At 39.3% G+C, this 26,960-nt stretch overlaps 2 protein-coding genes across 7 annotated transcripts in view; both read left to right on the forward strand.

Annotated features, from left to right (window-relative positions):
- The window catches only part of usp32 (ubiquitin specific peptidase 32), a 154,585-nt gene extending 138,888 nt beyond the window's left edge, over positions 1-15,697 (forward strand). For all 3 annotated transcript variants that reach the window (XM_069910731.1, XM_069910732.1, XM_069910733.1), the window contains exons 28-34: positions 2,117-2,203; positions 3,191-3,311; positions 3,516-3,707; positions 7,913-8,159; positions 8,544-9,019; positions 10,831-10,923; positions 13,355-15,697. In XM_069910731.1, coding sequence (XP_069766832.1) covers positions 2,117-2,203; positions 3,191-3,311; positions 3,516-3,707; positions 7,913-8,159; positions 8,544-9,019; positions 10,831-10,923; positions 13,355-13,528 — 1,390 coding nt within the window. In that variant the 3' untranslated portion in view covers positions 13,529-15,697. The remainder of the gene's footprint in view (positions 1-2,116; positions 2,204-3,190; positions 3,312-3,515; positions 3,708-7,912; positions 8,160-8,543; positions 9,020-10,830; positions 10,924-13,354) is intronic.
- A 3,432-nt stretch (positions 15,698-19,129) lies between these two features.
- Positions 19,130-26,960, forward strand: part of crcp (calcitonin gene-related peptide-receptor component protein) — a 35,327-nt gene continuing 27,496 nt past the window's right edge. Inside the window, exons 1-4 of one of the 4 annotated variants that reach the window (XM_069910586.1) lie at positions 19,130-19,190; positions 21,733-21,769; positions 23,189-23,287; positions 24,420-24,514. In XM_069910586.1, coding sequence (XP_069766687.1) covers positions 19,183-19,190; positions 21,733-21,769; positions 23,189-23,287; positions 24,420-24,514 — 239 coding nt within the window. In that variant the 5' untranslated portion in view covers positions 19,130-19,182. The other 3 variants (XM_069910587.1, XM_069910588.1, XM_069910589.1) reach the window with 3 other exon arrangements.

A 26,960-nucleotide genomic window follows, 5' to 3' on the forward strand; every position in this document is an offset into this window, starting at 1 on the left:
TTTTATATATTAACTACCACACATAGAACCACATTAACTATCCCTTCTCACTCAGTCTTTCAAAGAATTTGTAGACATCTGGTGTCTTCGGATACCTTCCAACAATTTGCCCACTATTGATGTCAGTCTCGCAGGCCTATAATTTCCTGAATTATTCTTAGACCCTTTCTTAAAAGATTGAACATGAGCTATCCTCAAATCCTCTGACACCTTACCCATGGTGAAGAACGTCGAATACCTGGAGTCCCTGCACAAGCCCTCAGGGACAGAGGGAATCATTTTTCAGGCCCTGGGGATTTATTTTTCCTTGATTGATAATAATTATTACACTTAATTGATAATTAAGTATAATAATTAACTGATGTGATTGGAAGATAAATAAACAATTGCTTCAAGCTGTCAAGCACCTCATTCTCTGTAATTGTTATAGGATCCATGACATCACTGCTGTTTTGCCTATTTATATCTATAGACTTAGTCCATCTCCCTGGTAAATAAAGATATTTTTTTAAAAACACACACATTTAAGATCTTCCCCATCTTTTTGGCTCCATGCCTAGATGGCCATTCTGACGATCAATTTTGTCACTTGCTATCCTTTTTTTCTTAATATATCTGTAGAAGCCTTTGGGTTTTTTTTTGTTTGCCAGAATAACCTTTTGTCTTTTAGCCCTTCTGATTTCCTTCTTGAGTGTTTTCTTGTATTTCTTGTACTTGTTTATTCCTTTCTGTCTATACCTGCAATGGACCCTCATCTTTTTACCAGGTCCCTGAAGCACACCTCTGGTCATAGACCTCCAATCTGAGCAACAAGCCAATTCTGTATGCAAACAGTCAACTCACCCTGAATCCTGTGTGATCTGATCCTGTGGGCCAGCCTATTTCGTCCAAGGCCTTGCAGACATTCACTTAGACACAGTCTACCACCTAGCCCTCACCAATCTTTTTGGTCATTGCTTTTTAAAAAAAACTGAACCTTAGAATTGTTACTTAAATGCCAGCCATGGTTGGTTTAAAGCTGAGTGAGTGACTGACTAGCAACAGCTGGTGCACCTTGCACAGCTTCAATCAATTTAATGGGGCTGTGGTCTTCAGAACCCTTTCACAAAAGAGTGCTTTGGTTATTTATATTTTATTTTAAATATATTGTTATAATTTTTACTTGCTTTCAGTGATCTTATTTAATTATTTAAGTTTTTAAAATATCTTTGATCCTTGACATTTAAAAATATTGAAAAGGCCTTCTGCCAACACAAGCTGACAAGTAATTTTTACTCAGTATCCATCAGGGAAATTCAGAATTTAACCTCTTGCTATTTTCTTTGTCAATTTTATTATATTGACATATGATAATATTAGGCAAGATTACTATAGCATTAGATTAAACAACGGAAGCTCTTCATTGTCAGAGTTGACAACATTCTTAAGAAACCAGAAGGGTGTGCATTCAAGCTTAACTTTAAACACATGAACACATATGTGGACTGAATTAACTGTGCTATAATTACAAATATTCCTGTTACTCTAATCCACATACATTTCTCAGAATGTTAGCAGAAAACACTATCTGGTCACTTTTTTTGCTCGCTGAGATTTAGAGTATGTGCATTGATTGCCATACATGTCCAGATTAAAAATAATGTACTGATCCAGAGGATCAGTTATAATATTGCTGCCTTTCATCCAATTCTAATGATAAGCAGTTAGCCATCTTGTCAAAATAAGCTCTGGCTGTTTTAATTGGCTTTGAAATGCTTGGAGCTAAGGATGTTTGGATGCAGAAATAAGTGCAAATTTGCTTCATCTTGCCTAATATGCTTTGGTAAACCGTTGTTTCATTCATAATTGTCTCCATTTTGAGTTTGATCACAAATATTTTTTCTTGCACTATGTTTATACTGAGATGATCCCACAAAACAAATTATTTAATGACATGTCATGAGAATAAATTCTGATTCTGAGATGTTAAATAACTTTTTTTCTCAGTTTTGTTTTAAATAGAGTTTTATGCTCCTCTTTTGAGATCCAGTTTTTCGAATTAGAGATGTAAATCTGATTTTTTAAAATCTGTTCCATGTTTCTTTTAAGGTTAATATATTTTGTATCTTTGTTCAAGTGATGACAGTATGGGCTATCAGTATCCATTCACTCTTCGAGTTGTTCACACAGATGGAAATTCCTGTTCATGGTGTTCATGGTACAGGTAAGAATAAGCACTAGCTAGTTTTTGTCAGTTGCACTGCCCAACTTGCAAAATTATTATGATTGGTCAAATGGTTATGGTGTTAGGGTCATTACCAAGTGTCCAGAGAATGTAGTTTGTAATCTCAGCATTGTTTGACATCGACTCATCTGATAAATTGATCAGTTTTCAGTCATAATGTCCCCATCTCATAATTCCTGCTAACTTCAAAAGGAAGTTGATGCACTTCAAATTCACCAGTTCACTTGAGAGCAATGGTTCTCAACTTTTTTTTTCCACTCGCGTACCACCTTAAGTAACCACAGATCACCCATGACAAAGGTGGATTGTCACCTTGTTGTGGTGGTGAAGCTTGTCCGGTCCTGAGATCCCGAGAGTGATGCTGTCTGGTAGGGCCACCCATGGCGTTGAGGTCAAGGGTCAGGTCCCTGACAAAGAACAATTCAACCAAGACCTCAATGGTGGAACAGGTGGACAACGTTACTTCAAACTCAACGGCTGTGAAGGCAGACGAAGGCTGCAACAAATCTATCAGCTCCAATCGTATGGTTTTCATGCCATTGGAACTAGTTGGTTGATTTGTAAAGTATCGTATGCTCCTTAGAATGCAACATCAAGTACGTGTTAAACAAATACACGCACAGGCATCTTTGCTCAGTGGGCCACTTTCCAAGATTGGACTCATAAACCACTTAAGAGCCCATAGGAATGAAGACCATCATCCTCAACCTCGAGGAATAGCCACAACCACTGCTTTAGAGCAAGATTGGTGAATTGATTACAACTACCAGCCTGTCATTGTATGCTGAAGATAGAATATTAAATATTTAAAGCAGGTCTTTTAATAGAAATATTAATTTGCTGATTTAAGATTAAAATGTTCAATGATGCATTTAAATTCATACTCTTTAGTTTTGAAAGATTCATGTAAATTAACAGAAGTGGTGTATTCATCTAAGCCATGTTTGGACTTATTTCCTGCTGTAGATTTTGCAGAGGGTGTAAAATTGAATGTTCAGATGAAAGAGCTTGTGTTGGGAATGCTTATATCGCCATTGACTGGGATCCAACTGCTTTGCACCTTAGATACCAAACATCACAAGAGAGAGTAAGTATTTTACTCGATCTGTAGCAATTTTGGTAGAAGTTGATATTTCTTATTTTCTTAATTTTTTTACCATTTTTAATAGTTAAATTAACAACTGAACAAAGTAAATGCATATGCTAGCAAGATTCATGCTGTCAACTATGCAGCCTAAAGTTGTGTGTAGACCAAGGTTAATCGTGCATTTTAATTGCCTTAAATTATCAGATATGTGAGGAACATGAAAGTGTTGAACAAAGTCGACGAGCCCAAGCAGAGCCTATAAATTTGGACAGCTGCCTCCGCGGTTTCACTAATGAGGAGGAATTGGGGGAGGATGAGCTGTATTATTGCTCCAAATGTAAAACTCTTCGCCTGGCAACAAAGAAGCTTGATCTCTGGAGGCTTCCACCAATCTTGGTACTGAGAATAAAGGATCTTAATTTTATCAGCATGAGCAGACTTAAATAACATTTTCCCCATGTACAAAGAAAAGCTATTTTGTTCAAAGCCTTTGATTTCTGTAATGTAATTGTATTTAGCATTATCACTCTGCTGGATTATGCATGCAAGATTATGACGATATTTTGAGAGCTGCTTTCTCAATGATCATTAATAAAATTTCACAGTCTTCACAAATGGAACTGGACGAGGGTTTAAACTAGTTTGGCGGGAGTGTGAACCAGAATGAGAGATAGAGCAGATGATGGAAAGGTTGATGCAATGTGTATGAGTTAGTGAGGAAGGACAGGCAGTGGAGGGAACATAAATGTAATGAGTTAGAGGGTTTGAAATGTGTTTATATCAATGCAAGAAATATTAGGAATAAGGGAGATGATCCTTCAGTATGTGGAATTAGTTTTGTGGCCATAATAGAGACTTGGCTGACACAAGGACTGAATTGGCTGATGCAGATACCGAGGTTTAGATGTTTTAAAAAGGGGTAGGATGGGAGGTAAAAGGAGAGGGGGGAGGAAAGAAGCATTACCAGTTAGGGATAGTATCACAACTGCAGAAAGGAAAGGTGTTCTGGCGGGATTGTCTACTGAGTGACTGTGGGTGGAAGCTAGAAACAGGAAGGGCATAATCACTGCGTTAGGAATAGTCTGTCGACTCCCAAATAGCCTTTGGGACCCTGAGGAGCAAATAAATAGGCAGATTTTTGGAATGGTGCAAAAATATCAGGATTGCTGTTATGGGAGACGTCAACTTTCCAAATATTGACGGGCATCAGGTTACTGCAATGGGCAGAATTGATCAGGGATTGTCACAATCTCTTTTTTATGAGGCTGTATCTCCTCGCTGTGATAAATGCAATAATGGAGATGCTTCATTAATTCATATATTCTGGACATGCCAGAGTCTTGAGAAATATTGGAACGAAGTATTTCAAACTTCCTTTGCACTTTTCAAAGTTAATTTTAAACCAAATCCCCTAACTGCTTTATTTAATATTGTTGGAGAAGGAAAAAAAGGGATTGTCTGAAGAAGGATTTCTGATGCAGTAAGTGTTCCAGCTGACTGGAGAGGAGGCCACACTGGATCTAGTACTGGGTAATGAAGCTGGTCAGATGACCGACCTCTTAGTGGGGGAGCATTTTAGTGAAAGTGGGGAGAGTAAATTAGGAACATATTCTCGGGGTGGGGGAGGAAGCACAGAAGTAACGTGGAGGATGTAAGGGAGCATTTGAGTGGGGTTCACAATCAATTTGTCCCACTGAGACAGGGAAAGGTGGTAGCATAAGGAAACCATGGTTGACAAAAGAGGTGAGACAAAGTAGGAATGCAGAAGGTTTGGGAAGCAAAATACAGGAAGAGCTCATGAGAATTATATGGTAGCCAGAAAGGAACTTAAGAAAGGACTTGGGAAACTAGAAAGGGGGCACAATAAGGCCATGGCAATTTGGATTAAGGAAAACCCTAAGTATGATGAGAGTGAAGATAGGCCTGCTTAAGGGTTAAGGAGGCAGGGAAGGTTAGGGAGGAACGAAATGAATACTTTGCTTCAGTGTTCACTAGCGAGGGGGCCTGGTTCAATGTAAGGTTAATATAGAATTAGCTCATGTGCTGGAGCACGTTGAGGTAAAGAAGGAAGTGTTGGATATTCTGAAAAACATTAGGATTGATAAGTCACAAACGAGATACACCCCAGGTTACTACAGGAACCGAGAGAAGAGATTCCTGGGCTTTGTTCTTTGCATCCTCCCTGGTCATAGCAGAAGTACCAGAGGATTGGGGAATGGCAAATATGGTCCCCTTGTTTAAAACAGGAAAGGAGGAGAATCCTGAAAATTAGAGACCAGTGATGGTCTTAAGTCAGTGGTGGCTAAACTATAGGAGAGGATTCTTATGGACAGGATTTATGAGCATTTAGACAAGAAAAGTCTTCTCAGGGTTAGTCGGCATTACTTAGTGAGGGATAGGTCGTGCCTCACGAGCCTAATTCAGTATTCTGAATGTGACAGATTATGTTATATTTTATTTTGTATATAGATATGTTTTAAAGGAGATAAATTGTGACAGGTTTTTAGTTGGGTCACACACAGGTATAAACACTTCAAAACAGATCTGCAAAATGCTGGAGCTCTACTCAAGCCAGACAGTCCAGGCTCCGAGTGTCTTTGCAAAAACTTTGAAGAATGCCTGTAAGGACTTCACGAGTAGGTGTTAATTGGACATGCTGTGGAGATATGATTATTGTTTTGGAAAGCAACAGATGAATGGACTCGAAGATTAGGTCCAGTGCAGAAGTCTGTCAGAATGCAGTTTGCTGTTCTAGGAAGGTCATGTGGTTTTGCAAGCTGAGAGAGTAAAACAGGCTTTTCTCTGAGTGAGAGAGAGAGAGAGAGAGAGAATTCAGTTCTACAATTCAGCAGCAGCAGCTGGGACCGGAACAGGACAAGCTGGCAAGGTTGTGGAAAACCCCATTTTGAAGATGGATTGTGAGTTCTTAATTCAGCCTGGTCAAAGCCCTTGTAGTCCATACGAGAGGACATGGCTGGCTGTATAATGTTTCACTTGAAAGGAGGGAATCAGAAAAAGAACTCTATGGTGACCTGAAAGAAAGAGGTTATTATCTGGAAAATCCTGAGGGGGAAAGTTTCTTCGCCAAGACACTGATGTAGCTAATCGGAAGGAATCAGTTTGTGTGTGTGTGTGTGTGTCCAATGAGCAACACATCTCTCTGAAAACCAACAAGAACCTTCCTGAGTGGTAATCATTTACCTTTCAAGCACCAACGCCTGTTGAAGATTCATAAATGTTGAATTCTGTGAACAGTATAAGAATTGCCTGATACCGGTGAACTTGGAGAAGTGAGATTGAACTGTGAATCAAAGAACTTTTCTGAACTTACACACACATTACATACATGTGCACTTAGAATTAGAAGGGAGTCAAGTTAATAGTAATAAGTTAAATTTTAGTACTGTTTTCATGTTTAAAGATGATTCAAAGTATCTTTTGTTTAAGTAACTATTTGTCTTGGTGAATTTCTATTACTGCTGTGTTTTGGGGTCCTCTGGACCCCACAACATGAGGAAATAGCAAGGTAGGGGAGTACATGTGGTGTATATGGATTTCAGTAAAGCATTTGACAAGATTCTCCATGGAAAACTGATTCAGAAAATCATGAATCATGGGATCCAGGGCACCTTGGCTGTGTGGATTCAGAGCTAGCTTGCTTGTTGAAAGCAGAGAGTGGTAATAAGTGGAATGCATTCTTCCTGGAAGTCAGTGACGAGTGGAGTTCTGGGTCCCCTGCTCTTTGTTATTATAAATGACCTGGCTGGAGAAGTATACGGATGGTTCAGTAAATTGTAGGTGACAAATGAGGAAGGTTGGAGGTGTTGTGGATAGTGTAGAAGGTTTTTGTAGGTTACAGCAAGATGTAGACAGAAATGGGCGGAAAAGTGGCAGATAGAGTTCATCCGGATAAATTTGAAGTGATGCATTTTGAAAGGTCAAACGAAGGCAGAATACATGGTCAATGGCAGGATTCTTAACAGTGGAAGAACAGAGGGACCTTGGGGTCAGTCCAAGGTCTCTCAAGGTTGATAGGATAGTTAAGAAAGCTTATGATATGCTGGCCTTCATTAGTTGGGGGATTGAGTTCAAGAGTCATGAGGTAATATTGCAGCTCTATAAAATTCTGGTTAGACCACACTTGAATATTGAGTTAATTCTGTTAGCTTCATTATAGGAACAATGTGGAAGATACGGAGCAGGTGAAGAGAAGATTTACCAGGATGTTGCCTGGACAGCTGGCACCTTTTTCCTAGGGTCAGAGTAGCAAACATTAGAGGATATCTGTACAAGATGAGGGGAGGAAAGTTTAGGGGAGATATCATGCATAAGTTTTTTAAACACAGAAAAGTGGGTGCCTGGAATGGTGGAGGCTGATACAATTTAAAACAATCTTAGAAAGGCACATGAATACAAAGTACAGAAGACTTAGTTTGTGCCGATTTATATGGATTAACTCAATACCCTGAGCCAAAAGGACTGTACTATGTTGAAATGTTCTATCTTCTATACGATATGATAAACTAAACAAAAATTTGATTGAAAAGGATTCACAAATAAAAAAATTGATTAACTTAATTCTGTGTTTTATCTATTTACAGATAATTCACTTGAAAAGATTCCAGTTTGTTAATGGCCGTTGGATTAAATCACAAAAGATCGTTAAATTCCCCCGAGAAGGGTTTGACCCTGGTGCCTTTTTGGTACCTCGTGATTCATTGCAGACCGAACAACAGAGTGCACAAGTGGAATTGAGAAAATCAGATTTGAGGAATGCCGAGGGACTGGTCACTGGGGATTCTGCCGGACTACAATCTGGTGTAAACTTGGGTATTTTAAATTTGAAAGGTACTTGACCAAATCATCAAGTAAAAATATTATAACAAACTTTGTGTTTTATTCATATTTGCTTTTTAAAATTCAGTTTGGCTTGTTTCTTGATAACCATATAACCATTTACGGAGCGGAAACAGGCCATGTTGGCCTTTCGAGTCCGCACCGGTCACTGATTTTGTGCGCCCTCTTCAGGCAGTGGTCATCAATCAAATGTTTGTATTAGATACAAATATTGAGGTTTAGTTCAGAAAACAATTGTCACAGCTGTTTAAAAGAATAATTCATCTCATTTTCCATTTACAGCGTTGTTGTTATTTTCATAACCAGAGTTTTTGATTATCTGGACAGACTTTCTGGTGACGGAGTACATTACTTAGTTTTTATCTTGAATTTCAGCATCGCCACCTTCAGGAAGAAAAAATCAGAATAATTCATCAAGCAAAAACAATAGCCCTACAAACAGCCCAAAACAAGGTAAAAGCAGAGGTCGACTACGCCTTCCACAACTTGGGAAGAACAAACTTTCAAACGGTAAAGAAAACGTGGATGGCAGCAAAGAGAGTAACTGCAATGTGGATCAAGTATTGGAGATAAAGAATGTCAGAAATGCCCAGTTGGACCAAGTAGAAGGTGATGCTGATAAGGCAATCTGCTCTGGGGTGGACAATGAGGAAGTAATGGTGGAGTTTGTTGAAACACAGAACACGGAATTAATTTTAGTTAATGGATTGTGTCACAACAAACAGCAGAACGGACTTGGAGGTTGTATTCGTAATGGAGAGTGTGAAAGCCACACAACTGAAGATGTAACTGCAGATGACCAAAGAGATCCAGTCCTTTCAAAGCCTCTATATAATTTGTATGCAATTTCGGTAAGTTCAGCAATTTTCTATTAACTGCATGGAATAAGCCAAGCTGTTTTCCAATAGTCACACAAATATTAATATATGTAGTGCATAAATGTGAGATTTTAAAATAGTTTCTTATCATTTTAATTGTCTTTTGTTTAATGTAATCCACTCTCTTATTTATCAAGGTGAATCAACCCAATTTGTGAACTTTCAAATTGACGTTCCTTCTTGGTTAACCTATCGAGTTGAATGCAAGAACAAAACCTGGTCTTATCCTTAAGTAAATTGTGTCAGGCCAATAAAATGCATTCTGAAGAAACCTCTTCTAATATAAACATTTTTTAAGGTTGAAATATAAACTCGACTAACCTGGCCCTTTCACTAGTGTTCAGTGTGTCCTGTCTGAATGCCCTGTAGAAGAATATAGTTTTTGTATAAATCTCATTGAATGACTGTTTTTGGTCACCACCCCACCCAATTGTCTAGTTCAAGAGTTTGTAATATTTGGACATCAAAAGGAAACATTTTTCAAATAGAAATGACAATCATGGATTGAACTTTAAAGAGAAAATTCAATAGCAATTTTTTGGATTAAAACTTATAATTTTTAATTGCATCACAGTCTTATTTTAACTTGAGTAATTTAATTATGGACAGCAACACAAATCCTCTCTCAATCTCATGAGTAATGATTAGTTTGTCAGCATTAGAAAAGTTTCAAAAATTAATTTGTATCCTTAGGCAATTAAATTTTGGAAAGTAATTCTACTCAAAATCCAGGCCCTGTGGACAGTTTGTGATCAATCTTGTATAATTCTTGTCATAGTAGGATCATGTACTTATAACTTCTCCAGACATTTTATCCAAGGCTTCTTTGGAATTTAACTCGATGCTATCCACTCGCTTTTCCAGATGCATTTTTTCAGTCATTTCTGAAGACCAACTCAGATTTTCCACAGGTCACCTGCTTTCTGAAGCCATCGGTTATGTCCCAGTCAGAATTTAGTATTTTAGATGATCATGTTAAGTGGATAACATACAAAAGCCTTTCAAACTCAGGAGTACAGAGTGCATTTGTAACAAAGTATAACATCTCTTGAGTGTACAGAATGGGAATTAAATGAGCAAGGAAATTTGTGACAGGGTACTTTTTTCTCTGAATATAGGACAGTGCAGCATAAGGAATAGGCCCTTTGCCCCACAATGTCTGTGCCGACAATAATGCAAAATTAAACTATGCCTACCTGCCCGTTCTGAGGTATACAATCCATATCTTCCCATTACATGCGTGTTCATGTGCCTGTCAAAATGCCTCATAAATGTCAGTGTTTCATCTGCTTCCACCAACCCCTCTGGTGGTGTGTTCCAGGTGACAGTTCCAGCCTTGGCAAAAGGTTCCTTTTACCCTCTCTATTCTTGTAATCTTTTATAAACTCCTATCCAGTCTCTCTTCAGATCATATCTTCAAGTTAGACAGAAATTACTCTTGTCCTGACCGAGGGATTGTCTAATGCAATTTGCTTGGTCTCTGTACAGAAATATTTTTTAAAAATGATTTTAAATAAACAAATATGGATAGGTTTTTTATATTAATTTGTGATATTTATATGATATGACATGCTATTAATAGACTTTGTGTGTAGGATTTATATGTTAAACTCAATAAAATTTTGTAAAAAGTTAATTCCATTTGAATATTCCATGTGTATTTCTTGTGACATGTTAAATATTTTTGATGTGTAGAATGAACTAAGGATATAATAAATGGAAAATAATCAAAATCCTGTAGATTATAAAATTAATTTTGTTTTACTGTTTTTGACATTTATCAGTGCCATTCAGGAATCTTGGGAGGAGGCCATTATGTCACATATGCCAAAAACCCAAATGAAAAGTGGTACTGCTACAATGATAGTAGCTGTAAGGTAAGTTTGTCCGTGCTTCTTAAGTATTGAAACTTGAGTAAACTTGGCATGCATATTCACCTGGGCCATCTCAAGGTATTCACCTGGGCCATCTCAAGGTATTCACCTGGGCCATCTCAAGGTATTCACCTGGGCCATCTCAAGGTATTCACCTGGGCCATCTCAAGGTATTCACCTGGGCCATCTCAAGGTATTCACCTGGGCCATCTCAAGGTATTCACCTGGGCCATCTCAAGGTATTCACCTGGGCCATCTCAAGGTATTCACCTGGGCCATCTCAAGGTATTCACCTGGGCCATCTCAAGGTATTCACCTGGGCCATCTCAAGTTATTCACCTGGGCCATCTCAAGATATTCACCTGGGCCATCTCAAGATATTCACCTGGGCCATCTCAAGATATGGCAATAGAGATGCAAGTTTATTTCACTCATTCGCGCCAATGAGTAAAATGAAATCTCAATTTACCTCTGGTGATTTAATTTGTTACGGTTCATGAATGTGAGGCTTTGTATTTCCATATTAAAATCAAGGTAGAAACCATAGAAGTGCGAAGACTTCAGTGTGGTGGAACCAGCTACATTGTAATTAGAATGTATAAATGAACATAGTGAAACACGAAAGTTTTGCAGATGCTGTCACTGTATTAAAACCACACCCAAAAAAAAAACTTGAGGAATTTAGCAGGTCTCACAATGTCCATAGGAGGAAGAGATAAATAACTGACGTTTCGGGCCTGAGCCCTTCTTCAAGGTATGAGCAAAAAAGCAAGCAGGCGCCTGAATGAAAGGGTTGGAAAGAAGGGAAGAAAGAGCAGGTGGGAGGAGCGCAGGCCAACAGAGAAAAGATGATAATTAGACACGGATAGATAGAAAGATAGGTGAGGAAAAGTGAGATTTGATTGGGCGAAGGGGTGGCTGTGTGAGGAAAGAGAAAGACTGCTGGTGGAAGGAGAAATAGGGTAGGGGAAGGAGAGAGACTGGGACAGTGGTGGGGGGGGGAGGTCGGACACACTAATGGAAACTTTGATGTTAATACCATCTGATTGGAAAGTGCCCAGATGGAATATGAGGTGTTGTTTCTTCAGTTGGTGGATGGTCTCCGTCTCTAGTGCATGAGGACCATGGACAGACCTATCAGAATGGGACAGGGAATTTAAATGGGTTACCACTAGGAAACCCTTACTATGGTGGCAATCAGAGCTGAGGTGCTAAATGAAGCAATCTCCTAGTCTGCGTCCAGTCTCCCCGATGTAAAAGAGAGACCACGACGGGAGAAACATGTGCAGTAAATAACCCCTGAAGGTTCACAAGTGTTGCTTCACTTGGAAGGACTGTTTGGGGGCTCCATATGGTAGTGATGGAGGAGGTGCGGGTGCAAGTATAGCATTTTCTGCGGCTGCAGGTGTAGGTGCCAAGGGGGCGATGGGTGGGATGGGAGGAGTGGAAGAGGGTGTGATCTTGCAGAAGGTAGAGAGGGGAAGATATGTCTGGTGGTCAGATCGCGTAGTTGATCACGAATATTGGCATATGCCAGTGGTGGCAGGTGAAGACGAGGGGAATCTTATTCTTGTTGTGCGTTGGGGCAGAGAGAGTCAGGGCAGATGGGCAGGTAATGGAAGACATGCAGGTGAGAGCAGGGTTGATGGTATTCGAGGGAAAGCCACTTTTTTTGAAGAGGGAGGACATCTCAGATGATCTTCATGGAAGACTGTCCTTGGAGCAGATTTGACGGAAGATGGAGGAATTTCAACGAAGGAATAGAATCCTTACAGGGGACAGTGTGCGAAGAGGTGTAGTCAAGGTAGCTGTGTTTGTAGAAAATGTCTGTTGAGAGTTTGTCTCCCAAGATAGAGACAGAGTGATCGAGAAAGGGAGAATGTTACTCGAGATGACCAAGCGAATTTGAAATTGGAGTGGAAATCGGAAGCGCAGTGGATAAAGTTGATGAGCTCATCATGGGTCCATGAGGCAGCACCAAAGTCGTTAATGAGGCAGAAGAAGTGCTTCCTGTGTAAACTTATAGCATGGATTGCTCCACGTAGTCAACAAAAAGGTAGCCGTAACTGGGGCCCATGGGATGAGTCAAAAGAGAAGTTATTGAGGATGAGGACGTTCTGCCAGCCAGAGGAGGGTGGTAGTGGGGGAGGGAGAACTGGTTGGGTCTGTTGTTGAGGAAGAAATGAAGGGCTTTGAGGCCTTTGGTGTAAGTTAGTATAGTTTTCCACCTACTGAATTCAGTCTATGATGACTATCTATGAGATAGTTTCGAGGACCATCCTCCAATTTCCACCTTTCTGTACTTTCAGAGAAAACCATGTGAATTAGTGAAAATTTATTTGATAATTTTCTATTTTTTTTCTCTTTTTAAGAGATTATGAAGTTCAGCAGGAACTTTTATTCCGGCCAATAAGAGCACAATTATTTCTTGCAGGAAGTCCATTCTGATGAAATTGATACCGACTCAGCCTACATCCTTTTCTATGAACAACAAGGCGTGGATTATGCACAGTTTCTGCCAAAGACAGAAGGCAAAAAAATGGCAGACACTAGTAGTATGGATGAAGATTTTGAATCTGATTATAAAAAATACTGTATTCTGCAATGAATGTGTTCTTCCATTAACCAGATGCCATGTATTGCTGAAAGACTGGCGACAAAACACTCCAAGTTGAGAATTTCAGGGTTGGACAGGTTTTCTGCTCAAAATATGCTTGCTTCTGCAAATTCTTTCATGTGATTATGAAGCACAAGAAAAAACATGTAGAAGTTGAAAACAAATGGTAAAACTAATTTTTTCCTCTCTCTCTCTAGTTGCTATTTGCAACGTGTGTCAGTAGCCAATGTGATCTGCTACCTCCTTTTCTTGGTGTTGGGTGTTAACAAGACCAAAATGGTAGCATTGCCGGGAAGAAATTTAAATGTACAAAAACTTAAGCTACAGCATTTTAATTCTGACAGAGCTATAACTATTTGTGCTGACTATCTTTGCCCCGAATGAATTTTGAGTGAATAGTTCATGAAACATAGTTTACATTTGTTACCTTTTAAAATATTTTTCAGTTTGTATTTTTATTGTTATATTGTGGTAGGAAAATTCATATTTTAAATTCTGGAGAATATATTCTATTAATGAAAAATTGCAAAATGTACACTATGTCCAATTTAACTCTTGATAAAACTAACAATGATTTACATGGTATTAATTTAAAAAGGTCATGCTCAGTTGGTTTGTGTTTCTTGAATTTTATATACTGTTCTTTTGATTTGTGTGACCCTTGGAACAGGCATTTTGTAAATCAGGTGATGCTACATTGGTCTAAACATATTCTATACTGTTAACAATTCATATTTTTTTATGAATACATGCTTAATTCTCTTTAGGTTGCATATTATTTTCTTCATTAGGCCAAAGCTAAAGAAATTTTAATTTGAAGGTTTTATAGCCTTGCATCAAAATAATTTTGAATTTTCAGCATTGCTATATTCCACATGATTTTATTTAAACTTGCATTGAATTTTAATTATTTTGGATACAGTAAGATGTTGGTTTTGTATTTCTTTAATATCGGTTTGGTTTTTAACTTGATGTCTTTACTTGAGCTGCAAAGCCTTCATACACATTTAAAAGATTTTTGGTTCAAACAAGACCTCGTTCACAGAAATAGGCGATTTCCTGATCTATTTTGCTGCATTTGAAACTGGAATGGCATTGGATTTCCAGGATTAGGTACGACGATTGAACAGTATTTTGTCCTTAGAGGTTATTGCAATTCCCATCCAATGTGACTTTAATTGCTATTCTGCAACATCCTATAGCTACTCTAGTCTGTGTAACTGTATAAAGACTACTAATTAAGCGCTGTTAAAGGGGAACATTGGCAAACACAATGTAATGAAATATTTGTCTTAATTTTATTTTTTATTATTGTAGTCAGTGTTGCACAGTTCTCGAACTTATTTCAAAATTGATGGCTAAATTCTCTGTTTCATTGCTTGGTATTCCAACTGACCCCACTTTGCTTTATCAACACAGAAACTTTGTGCACTTAACATGAGCAGTTTGCATTTTGAAACGTTTAGCCAGCGTGCAAGAGCACACTGTTAAGGAAAGAAAATCAGCAATTTTACATGAGCTTGTGTTTCCAGAATTGTTCCTCTTTGTTGTACGGTTTAAAACAAAATGCCTGAGTGATTGTATGAGAAATGAGTATTTTAAACCACCCCTCAGTCACAATCCTGAAATAAGGGCAAGTAGTGCAATCTACTGCTGTACTGTGTTATAGATATAATGGTTGAAAAATATTCTTTTTTATTAAATTAAATCATTAATAAGTGAAAAATTTATTAAATTATCTAAGTAACTACATTACATCTTATTTTGTAAATTCTTGTAAAAATATTGACAGTGCACTGGAAAAAAATTATGTACATAGTGCTTTGTAAATATGGCAGTGATGTATTGTAATACAAGCTGTAAAAACTGTACTTGTAATTGTATATGGAGTGAACCTGTTCATCTGTAACTATTAAAAAGGATAATAAATACAGTGACTGGAGTATTTGACTTCAATGTGTAAACTAATTTTATTAGTAATGGAAGGAATTTGTGACTGAGAATGTTTGAAACCGTACTCTGCTAAATTATGCTAAATTGCAAAAACACATGCTTTATCTATGGTAGTCAATTTGTAACGTATCAGAGCTCCTCTTGTTTGATGCACTGGAGTCTGTAACATGTATAACTCATTAAAAAGGTATTTACTTTTGTACAAAATTGGGTCCATAATGGTTAATTGAGAGATTTTATTAAATATTTATATAATTCGTAACGAGGAGCAATTTTTGTCGAATGCACCAGCACCAAGGCGAACTACACAGTTCAAAGTCCACATCCATCTGATTAAATTACATCACTGATTAAAAGGATTCATTTTCTCCTTTGAACATTCAATCTGTGTCAAGTTAACATTTCAATTGAGGAATGGAACGAGAAAGGAAAACCAATGAGATCACTTTGGTATCCTTAAGGAGGTTCCTAGTAGCCTTCACTCAAGTTAAATCTAGACTCAGGTGAACTGGAGCAGTGCACTGCTGCCAGGAAATTCTGGAATATATAACCACAATATTATAAAGGAGGTTCAACTCATTCATCAGTAATTTAATCAAATTGATAAAGAACTTTTTTCTGTCCTCTTCTAATAAATATCAAAATAGTCTTCCCTTTCTATGAATCGTTATGTGATGTAATAACTTTCTGTATGGTGCTTTTGAAAAACCCTTTGAAATTTGTATATACTACAATCACTAGTTTCCTTGAGTTTTCTACATTAACTATTTACATACCCTCAAAAAAACTTATTGATAGCTTTGCTGAAACTATTTTATTGTAATTAATTCTGATATATTTAATATTTTCTATAATAAAGATGGATGCAAAATATTTAATACTTTATTCCCACAATATAATTACCCCACTTTACTAATACTCACTTCATGCAAATTTGCTTTTACTGAGAAACCTTTGTTCGCTATCCAAAAGAAATTTGAATTGGTTTTAGCTCTTACAAAAATAGCCTTCAATAGTAGTGAATGGTCTTCCCTTTATGCTATTTCAGCTTATGAAAGGTTTCATGGAAGCATTCTAGTAAAGTGGGGTATACTCATGTAATCGTTGATAGTGTTTAATAGTCAATCATCCCACTTTTTGGCCCAAAAATCGCATTTTCATATGATCTGTGTAAAAGTTGGCCCCACTGCCTGCCTATCCGAGCTCCTGACACCCCAACTGCCTGCCAATCTGAGCTCCTGATGCCTTGAATAATGCAGACACTAACTGCGGTCAAAAGTGTGACCTGGTAGAAGTCGACTGCACCCCCCCCCCCGCCAAAATTTGACCAGAAAAAATTGACGATTACATGAGTATGTATAGTAGTATTTATAGTTTTCCAATTCTCAGATCTCTCCAGTATCCAGAAATTTTGGCAGTTTCCAACAAACGCACCCATTCTACGGTTACTTCTTTTCAGATCATAGAGGACAGGTCGGTGTCTACTGCTGTTTCTCAGGATTCATGTTAATGCTGTTTTTATAGGGTTACAGAAGCTCTTAAACTCATTTCTTACCAGTTTATCTAGTTTTATTTTTTTCAATCAAACCTGGAAGGAATACAAAATTCTGTTGTCATCATTGTTCCCCACAGGGGCTGTATTATGAGAGAGTTAATTAAACTGGTTTCATTAGAAAAGATTTTTTTTTTAAAGTCTATTTGTCCCAAGTGGTCTTGTGATCGCTGGCCAGTTAGCTATCATATGAACTCATTCTTCACTTGCCAAAATTACTTGCTCAATATATTAAATTCCCTCATAATTTTTGTGTTACCTTTGGTGCAAGCTCCTATTTCTAAGTTGATGTTCCCTCTATCCTGCTGTGGTAGGAACTCTGTTTAGTTTGATTGCACTCCATTTTAAAATTTTAAAAGATTGAGGACAGTTTAGTCAGTTCTAAAACAAGTTTGTTGCATGGCTCATGAAAGAATAATGATCATAGTAAACATTAGTCTGAGTAACTGGGTGGTTTGTTTCATTTCCTTGGTTAGCTTGTTTAGTCAAGGTCTAAATATAGAATCCATTTACAATTCACCTATCTCAAGTCATACAACTTTTCCTGGTCCGTTGTAATTTAACCATCCCATTTGCCTTTGAGGCTAACAATGAATTGCTCTCTAAGATGCAAAATTCATGCCTATGTGGATGATATCCTTGTAATAGTTTGTATGTTTCAAACCAAATAGTAGATGCAAGAATTCTAAAATTAAAATAAATACTAAAAATGTAAAGCATTTGTGGAGAGAAAAATATTGTTTATCTTTCAGATGATGGCACTTCATTTGTGTTTTGTTCATTCAGATGCAATGTCTTTAACCTTTTGCTCCATTTCCTTGATTTTACTTTGTAAACTAATATATTGCCTGACTTGTTCCCCCTTTCCTTTTTTTTAACCCCATGAAGCTCAAAATAAACTGGGTTCTCCCTCTACTCTACATTGTGTATGTTTCAGTCTGAACTACGAGCATATCAATGGATTATTTAAATTCTGAAATCAATACCTAGAAATTTGAGAGAGGATAAAATTTGCACTGACTGAACATGCACTGGAAAAATGTAAATGAAAATATTTTAAAACTTGCTTCTTGATGCATCTGCAGATGATGTGGCTTTGCAGTACGAAAGATTTTAATATAGTTACTATATATGGAAGCTCCTGTAACACGGTCATCTGTCATTATTTTCTCAACATTTTTAACTTAATATGAAAATATTGAGGGAGAAGTATTGATATAATGGAATAATGTATTCAAATTAATGTATTCTTAATGTTGCTTTTAAGATTGGTGGGATAGCTTTTTCCCTTGAGACATGGATAACTGCTGAAACTTTGTGTTTTAGGTAGTTGAGGAATAAACCCTAATGCTTTCCTACTTATGGTGTGCAAATTGTGTTATCCTCCACAATGCATGGACAAATCCTGCCAAATGTATTACACTGGTGTAGAAGGTGAGGTACAGGACAGGAACAGGCTCGTTGGGCCATGACATCTGTGCTGAAAATGAGGCCAAATTAAACTAAATCTCTGCTTGCACATGATGTGTATCTCTCTATTCCATGCCTTTTTAAATGCCATGCTTGTATCTACTTCCACCACCTCTCTAGACCCTTTTTCTTCCACTGGTACTCTTGACCTGCCGAGATCCTCCAGCAGATTGTGTTTAACTTCAGATTCCAACATCTGCCAAGTGTTTCAAAGCTCCAGGCTGCTTCAGTTTAACAGAATCTTGCCGCGACTTCTCTTCAATGTCCGCAGCTAATCTGTTGAAATTGGGGTAAAATGCCACTGCTTGCACACAAGATGCAAGCAGTACCCTCTCATTTGGACATGTGAGCATCCACTGGACAAAACGGTGAATGGATTTGGGGGTGGAACTAGCAACAACAAAAAAAAGTTTTTTTTTTAAAAAAGACCCAAAAAATTATAGTTGTGGCTGCTTTCTGTGCAAGTTCACATGCACAATAACTACAGTGATCCTGGAAATATTCCCCCCCCCCCCCCCCCAAGAAGAATGAAACATTGTAGGAGTGGAGGGAGCCCTGGAGTTGAGAGTCTGGCTGCAGGGCGGAACGAATATCGAGAGGAGGGGGGGGCGGAACCATTGTCGAGAGGAGAGCGGCGGCCGGGGACGTTTGGCCGCGGCACTCGTGCAGGATGGAGGTGTAAGTTCCCGATGCTGCAGTCCTTTGCGGTGCCGTTTCCTGGGCTTGTGAGCGTGCTGGACGTCGTGGTTGCGGTGGGGGTCCCGCATTCCCCCATGTTCACACCTTCCCGAAGGGCTCAAGCCCGAAACGTTGGTCCTTTGCTCCATCAAGGACCTGCTGAGCTTCTCCAGCTTCGATCACTGCCTGTTTTCTCTTTGCAGTCCGCATGTCCGGGTCCCAGAGCATAGAAATGGCCCTTCTGCCCAACTTTTCCATCTGACCCAATTGGGCTCCCATGTACTATTATTTTTTTAAACTTTTTACACAGAGTAACTGTCCCCAATTAGCTTCACTGCCCACAGGTTACGCTGCTCTCCCAGATCTATTCCGGTTGTGACAGCACATGCATTCCTTTTCACCATGGCGCCCATCCGTGGAAGTCTTTGCCTATTTTTGCAGTTCGTGGTTACAGTTGGTTGGCACCCCTTTCGGGATTCATAGAAACCTAGAAGATAGGAGCAGGAGTAGGTCATTCGACCCTTCGAGCCTGCTCCGCCATTCAACGAGATCGTGGCTGATCTTAAAGTTCAGTGCCCCGTCCCCGCCTTCTCTCCTTTAATACCCTTATACTGAAGAAATAGATCTAATTCCCTCTTAAATAGATTTAATGAACCTGCCTCCACTGCCCTCTGTGGCAATGAATTCCACAGATTCACCCCCCTCTGGGTCAAGAAATTCCTCCTCATTTCGGTCCTAAATGGTTTGCCTATTATCCTCAAGCCATGGCCCCGGCCACCGTGAGATCCAAAGCTTGGCAGAGAGGAACCTTCGAGCGGATCAACTGCCTTATGGCTCTCATCTGTGAGTGGGAAAGCACGCCAGGGGATATCAGCGATCATGTCCAAAATGGCGAAGGAAAGAACCCTGGAGTCACAGAGCATTTGGTTGTGGCTTGAACGTTTAGTGCAGGTGCGCCTAGAAATCTGGAAATAATAGGTTTCGGGTCAGAGGATGCGAGGAAGTTGTCAGAATCTGGACCAGCCTAACCAGATGGTAAAGGGAGGTACCCTCAGCACATTTAAGAGATGAGCACTTCATTCACGAAGGCAAAGGAGGGCCTAATGCAAGTAAATGCATTAATATATTTGGGTGCAACAGTTGGTGGTGGTACAGTTGGCTGAGGGGGCCTGTTTCTGTTAGCGGGACTCAACTGACTATGACTCTAAATCCATCTGCATCGTTTGAATAAATCATACAATAGAAATGTGGCCATGGCATTGTAAATGATTTAATCAATTGGTAGTTTAATTTACTGGCTGCTCTCCTGCATCTTTAAGAGGGATTGAAAGAGACACAGAAGCATGCCATCAAATTCTGGATGTTGAAACTGTGAAATTTAGATGCCATGCCTGAATTTGATGACAGAATATCAAGTGTCCCTTTCCAATTGGGATAATACAGACAAGCTGTGTGATTTCATTTGGACAAATAAAAATACCCCGGCTCCTGGATTTCTGGGCAATGAACCTGTCGAAAGGATGGAAATAATGGAGGAAAAAGTTGATTCTAAATTCGGGTGACTGTGGCAGATGAACCAGAACAGATGAAAATTAGATATTCTTGTACCTCTAATTGCAAGGAGAGACACCTCCCTACTTCTACATTATCTATTCCTTTCATAACTTTTTATTTCAATATACCCCCTTCTAAACTCCAAAGACTATAGTCACAGGGTGTTTTTCAATCTTTCTTATTTTTGGCATGGTTACTGGGTGATCCTGTGGAGGCAAATTGAGATGCTCGTGTCTTCGGGGTTCTTTCATTCTCCGTTTTGGACATTGTCGCTGATATCCCCTGGCATGCTTTCCCACTCACAGATGAGAGCAATAAGGTGGTTGATCTGCTCGAAGGTTCTCTCTGCCAAGCTTCGGAACTTCAGCAGGGATGCCATCTGCTCCAAATACCTTGGTTTTCAGGAGACATATGGCCAGTTCAGCTTCTTTTCAGGCTGGGAGCCATGATACTGGAGTAGACGGTGTTTGTGGGGTGAATCAAGGATGCACATTAATAGCACAACGCAGTAGGAGTCCGCTGGATGCCGGGATCCCTGTGGGCCATACTACAACAGATTATTTAAACAATATAAATTTCCCATCACAGGAAAGCATTGTGAATATTGTCCTTTAACTCTGCTGGTGAATGAAGGGGGAGGTGATTGCTTTCATTCCTGTCTACCCAATCTTAACTGCCCCACTTTCTGCTGTCCCTTATTCCCTTGCATGCTTCCTCACCAAATGAAATTTCCTTCTGCTTTTACCACGCTTCCTTGTCTTACTTCTGTTTCATGCGGACACTCAACAGCACTGTATTCCCCTTCACTTTTGCTTGTTACTCCTCTCTTCCCCCACCCTTTCCCATCATGCATATCAACCCCCTCCTGCTGCCGACATTCCACCATTCCTTTCCCTTCATAATAATCTCTTCCGCTATTCCACTTTTGAGTTAGCTCTTCATGCAATGCATTTTTAAACATTGCTGATATATAATTTATCCATTTCAGAAAAGATGGAAATGCTGCAATGCTGAGTAATTATGAGGTAAGATTGATTTTCTTATAATAAATACACAAAATTGCTGAGAAACTCACAGCATTTCTAGGAGGCCAAGATGTATAACCAACATTTCAGGGTTCATCAAGGCAAGAGCAAGAATCAGGCAGGCGTCTGCAGAATTTCTCTAGCAATTTTGTGTATTTACTACAATCACGGAGTCTGCAGACTTTTTCAAAGTGAAAAGTTCAGATTTATTGTCAGAGAACATACATGACATTGCATACAACTCTGAGATTCTTTTTCCTGAGGTCCAGGCAGAATTTCTACTGGTCGGTTGAAAATAATGTGCAAAGTGAGAGTTCTTAAGTGAGTCTCTGATTGAGTTTGTTGTTTAGGAGTCTCTTTCACTAAATTGTTTTTCTTGAGTTGATTTTACGTTTCAATTAAAACTAATATGTACAGTAATTTTTTTTTTCAATACTGCTTAATTACAAAATTATTGTAGTCAATGCTTTTTTGTCCACATTAAATATTTTTCTTCAGACCATTACCATCTGGTTGGTGGGCTAATTGGTCACTGTAAGTGTGCAAGTGGCAAATTAATGGATTAGTGTTGGATTCCTGGGGTCGATGTCAGTAATGTCAGCCTTCCTGTGCCTGACAAGATTCAAGATTATTTTATGAGACAAGTGTAATATTACACAAAATTGCCTTCAGTCTGCAAAGATTCGCCATCAGAAGAAATTTCCGGCGCCCCTTACAGTCAGAGAAAGAAAAGCAAGAGGGTCACTGTGTCTGTGGATTCGCCTCCTGCGCTCCCACAGCATCTGCGGACACACAGGCCAGTCCAAACCATCGGCAACCCAAGCTCCAGATCCAAGCCTCTGACACGATCAGGAAGTCTTCAGCACCCAAGGCCCTTTGGGAGCCACTCCTGCCCTCAGCACCCACTCGCATTCCAGTTCTGATGCCTGGTACACCTTAATCGAGTCTAAGACGTTGGCAGCGATCATCATCAACATCTCCAGTCACCAGCCTATCTGTTCTTCAGCTGCAGAGACCCTCATTGTCCCGAGGTCTGTGGGGTCGTCTCTGCTTCTAAAACAGGGGGGAGGGAGATCTCCCCATTTTATGGTGCCTTGCGCCAGTCCTCTGCTTCCCTGGAGTCTGCAGCCCCTTGAGGCCATTGCCGAGCACGGACATCACCATCTTGGGCCCAGACTCTGTGGTCGCAGGATTTTAAAGTAAACCACAATCAACGTCTTTCTTTAACAGACCTGTACGGAGCCTTTGGTTGCTGGACTTGGCGGTGGGACCCTGCGGAGGAGCGTTGTATCTTCGCTCTCTGCGGGTCCACCCCCAGTGACAGTGCAGCAGCTCCGACAGCTCCACCATTTTCTAATGTAATATTTGAAGTTTAGCTCTTGCCTTGAGATACTTCAGCCTTTCTTTCTCAACTTGCAGGTCTTTAAACTTCTGACTGATCTTAAAGAACAACGGAAAGAAAGTGGGAATAAGAAGCATGGTGCTGGTCAGCAGAATCTCAACACAATAATGTATGAGGTGTGTTGCAATGTAGGACTGTGTCGTGATGGGATAATCAAGCTTTATTTTTTTCTTCATCAGCGTCTTCTAATGAGAATCTGGCAACTATGATTGAACAGATTCGGCTCAGTAATGAAGCTAGAGGTTAGGGCTTTTAGCTTCCTTGCCTTGTCCTAGCCTCAACTATCTTTACTTCTGGTACTGGGGGAGGGAAATCATTTTCACAATTTCATTTTCACATCCCAAGATATGCATTGGCAGGACCACTTTTTAAAACTCCTAAATTCCTTCAGGAATTCCTGTGTCATAATTTTATTGGCATTGAAACTTTTGCTGATAAAAGTGATTAAGAGTTCTTTTGCAGCATTACACTAACCACAGCACTAATGCCATTGCAAGTTTTACATCAATCATTATTGTAGCTGAGTCTAAATCTTGTATTTACTTTGCACTCTTTTTGTTAAGTTTGATTTAAAACACAATTCTGCTGAGGTTAGATCAAATGTGCTGTGGTCCAAAGCAGTGGTTTTCAACCTTTTTCTTCCACTCACAGACCACTTTAAGTATTCCCTATGCCATAGGTGCTCTGTGATTAGTAAGGGATTGCTTAAGGTGGGATGTGAGTGGAAAGAAACAGTTTGAAAACCATTGAACCAAAGGAAGAAGGTAGAAGGTTCTAATCTCTGCCTGACCTTCATATGCTGGACAGAATCCACCAAAGAAACTTCTGAATTTCCTGATAGGATTTATTATAATTGTGGTTTGATCTACAGTGATTAACACAATTCACGCAGAAGAGCAGGTATCTTGGAGTCAATTTCAATGTACCAAATAAAGATTGCAATGTGAAGAGAAAAGTGCATCTGGTAATAGAGGAATTTTAGTCAGTTGTCATTCATGCATCCAATGCATAACAGATTTCAAACAACATTCATAGCTGAATATTTAATTTTCATTAAATTAAGTAGTATTGCTTTTGATAAGATGCTAGTATTTGACTGCATTTCCAATCCTGTCCCTGCTTAACATTCTAATATTTTTATGAAAGCAATGGTGTGAAATGGAAGAAGAGATTGTATCAGGTTAAAATTTTGATTGATGATGATTGTATCATGGAGTGCTCAAACTTTACTTTGTATTTCACCCACAGACTCTTAAATATTTGTCCAAAACACCCTGCAAATATCAGACTCCAGAAATTGTAACTGAATTTCTGACAGCTATGGTTTCACAAAAACTCACCAAGTAAGTGTTTTCATTCATTTAACACAATGTTCTTGCCCATTGTTCTAAAACGATTACATCTCAAAATGAGGAGTAATCTTATGTGAACATTTCCTTGTGATTAATTGGCTCTTCAAACAGTAACCATTGTGGAGATACTGTTGCTTATATTGTAGAAAAAATGTTAATAAAATCAAATTTGCGACCGCTGAGTCTGTGCCCAAGATAGCGGCGCCTATGATCGGCAGCGCCCATGGAGTAGTTGCAGACTCTGGGAAGCAGAGGACTGGCGCAGGGCACCTGAAAATGGGGCGACCAGCCACCCCACTGTATGAGGAAGAGAAGTAGAGGGGACGGTGACCACGCAGCGGACCAGTGAGGGGCTCTGCAGCTGAAGAACATGCAGGCAGCAGGCTGTGGGTGAATAAAGACGAGGAACCCACTCAGGCTGGGTTCGAGGGATTTGCACCAGGGGTGGGGGACTGCTGAAGACTGGCTCGACTGACTGAAGGGGTACCAGATATCGGAAGTGGGATGCGAGAAGATACCGAGGGCGTAGAAAGTCTCCGGATCTGTAGCTTGGGCTGCTAATGGTTTGGACTGGACTCTGTGTGACTGTGGCAGCTGGAGGCAAATCCATGGACACTCGGTAACTCTGAGGGGACTCTCTTGTATTTCTCTGACTGAAAGAGTCTCTTTAGGCAATTTCGGCTGATGATAAAACTATCTTCCTTATGGCAGACTAAAGTAAATTTCGTGTAATATTGCAGTTTTTTTTTGTAATATTTTATTTATAATTTTAAATATATTTAACAATCAATAAACATACCAAATGCAAAACATCAAGAGAACCCCTCCCTCCACCCCCTCTCCTATTATACAGGGAAAGGGTGAAGATAAAGAAAGACAAAAAAAGCATTCCTTGAATCTTCAACATCAGTCTGATGCACAATTCCATCTCCCTAAAATCTTTTTGAAAGGTTCAATTTATATTGGAGTTATTATTTACTGTTCCAATTATATTCCTCTTTGATTCCCTACATTGTCCAAATATCCAAATATAGGGCTTTCCACGATTAGGATTAGTCCAGAGTTGAACATAACAGCCTGGCATTTTTCAAAGTCCAGGTCTCTGAAAGCCATTCTTTTTGGTCCCATACTGATGACCAAAAGTTTACTGATGAAAGCTAAATATTTTTTTGTTGATCGTTTTCAAATAATTCTGCTGTCATCCATCTGTTTTATACCATTATGTTAACACCTTATTCACTCTCACATAATCACATATTTTATTACAGTACTATGTTACTTTATCATCGCGGACAATTGTTAAAGGCCAAATAATTTTGCAATGAGTGTTGCAGACATCCTTTGAAAGCACTGTAAAACAATTTTGTACAGTTGTATTTTGCAGCTGGCAGAACGTCGTTCCTTGCCATTATATTTGGTTGATCCCACAATCGGAGATGTACCCATGTTTCTGGACTCTCAATCAGGGCACACATCTATACCTCATCAGGCACCTTCAGAATCAAATATGTTTCAATTACCTTTCATTCTTCCAAAGTTGGTATCTGCGATGATGACCTTGAAACCACTTAGTTGTTCTACTACCAATCTGGTTCATTCATAATGTCCGAGGATGAAATTTGCTGCCCTTGCCTGGATTGACTTTTATGTGTTACAGATGTACAAACATTCAGATAACTCTGAAGTGCTCTCCAAAATGGCTCAGTAAGCCATTGAGTGACATAATTGTCAGCTCTCAAAATTATTTGGCAGAATACTTCATGGAACAAGCACCAACACTTTGCTTGTCTGATGCTGGGGAAGGCTTGCCCTGTCACAACCAGAATCTGTTTGCCTCTCCTTGAGATGGCTGTGGTAGAGTGCATTCTCTGGAATGTGTGTTTATGTCTGGAAGGAAAAACATTCTTCTTTGATGAGGTTCATTGTTCTTTAAAAACATCATGAAAGCTATTTGGGAGTAGGCCCTCCACAAAGGCTTTGACATCAAAATAAGAGCTAAGAGAAACAAACAACCTGACTTAGCAGAACCAGGATAACTCTGACTATAGTCCTCTCTGTACCTATTCACCTCAGCAGCCAAACCAGTCCCAACAGCAGAACCAATCCATGGAGGTGATACCTTAAACCCAAGAGTATGAACTTCATAAGATATCAAGTCAAGTTTATTAGCATCTGATTGCACAAATACAATCCAACAAAACAATATTCTCTGGACCTTGGTGGAAAACATGCAAACACACATACAGGCAAACAATACAAATGCAGGACAAGTATTCATATAAATAGATAAATACTGTTCTGTAATATGAGAGCCTTGGATGGTTAGTGTGAGCAGTTCCTCTGGTCGTTCAGCATTCTCACTGCCCGTGAGAAGAAGCGGTTTCTCAGCCTGGTGGTGCTGGTTCTGACACTCCTGCTGGGCTTTCCACGATTAGGA

This window comes from Narcine bancroftii, chromosome 14 (genome assembly GCF_036971445.1).
Source record: "Narcine bancroftii isolate sNarBan1 chromosome 14, sNarBan1.hap1, whole genome shotgun sequence".
In the NCBI taxonomy this organism is placed as follows: Eukaryota; Metazoa; Chordata; class Chondrichthyes; order Torpediniformes; family Narcinidae; genus Narcine; species Narcine bancroftii.